The sequence below is a fragment of the Colobus angolensis genome, unplaced genomic scaffold (genome assembly GCF_000951035.1).
Source record: "Colobus angolensis palliatus isolate OR3802 unplaced genomic scaffold, Cang.pa_1.0 Scaffold443, whole genome shotgun sequence".
NCBI classification, from domain to species: Eukaryota; Metazoa; Chordata; class Mammalia; order Primates; family Cercopithecidae; genus Colobus; species Colobus angolensis.
The window spans coordinates 688,978-689,838 of record NW_012117855.1 but is presented as its reverse complement, the minus strand read 5'-3'; the positions used below and the strand labels follow the sequence as shown (position 1 = coordinate 689,838).

The 861-nt window shown below is 62.6% G+C and overlaps 1 protein-coding gene across 1 annotated transcript in view; it reads right to left on the bottom strand.

Annotated features, from left to right (window-relative positions):
• The window catches only part of LOC105522889 (mastin-like), a 30,937-nt gene extending 30,356 nt beyond the window's left edge, over positions 1-581 (bottom strand). Inside the window, exons 1-3 of the mRNA XM_011957500.1 lie at positions 572-581; positions 463-493; positions 141-192 (exon numbers count right to left, since the gene is read on the bottom strand). Of these exons, the coding sequence (XP_011812890.1) occupies positions 141-192; positions 463-493; positions 572-581 (93 nt within the window). The remainder of the gene's footprint in view (positions 1-140; positions 193-462; positions 494-571) is intronic.
• Between the last annotated feature and the right edge of the window lie 280 nt (positions 582-861).

The following is an 861-nucleotide window of genomic DNA, read 5'->3' as shown; positions in this document are numbered from 1 at the left end:
CCGTTCTCCTCTTTGGCCCAAAATATCTGCCTCCCCAAAATAACCCTTAGTGCCCCCTACCTCACGACGGCCTCGGGCTACGAGAACCAGCTCCAAGAGAGCGCGAGTCACCAGCCAACCGGGACAAGCCCAGGACACACTGAGCAGCCCCGGTCCCCGACCTCTCTCCGGATCTTCCGCTGCCCGGAGGTGCTGGGGTGGGAGCAAGAAAACATGACCCGGTCTGGCCTTGTCAGCAGCTCCGAGGAATGAGGACTTGACATCCCCTTTAATCTGTTTCCAAGACCCCGAAGCGCCGTGGTATTTTGTGCTCACCCATGGGAGAGGGTCATGAGGACCTGGGAGCCCTTCCCCACCGAACTCCCAGCACCAGTGTCCCCAGAACATCAGGATGCTGCTGGAGGTGACTGTCCCAGTGCTGGTTCCCCCGTGGAGACCCCACCTTGCCGCTCTTAGCCTCACCCAACGCCCTTCTTGGCCCTGCTGGACAGAGCTGCAGACAGAGACAAAGGAGGCAGAGGGAGCCGCAGGCATTACCCAACCCGACCCCCAGCCCCTGTCCCCCACCTACGTTCCATCATAGCCGACCTGAGGAGCCGCAGCCCCCAGAGGAAGACGCGGTGGGGACGATGCAGCCTGAGATACGAGGAGAGAATCCAGTGCGGGACCCTGGACAGAGCAGGAGCCTGGTCTCCCTCCCCCGGGCCAGGTCTCCCTCCTCCGGGCCAGGTCTCCCTCCTCCAGGTCAGGTCTCCCTCCTCTGGGTCAGGTCTCTGGCGCCCTCCCCCGGCCTGCAGGGCTGCATTAGGATGGAGAGTTTGAGCTCAGTTAGAGACCAGCCCTAGAAACGCAGAGAGAGGG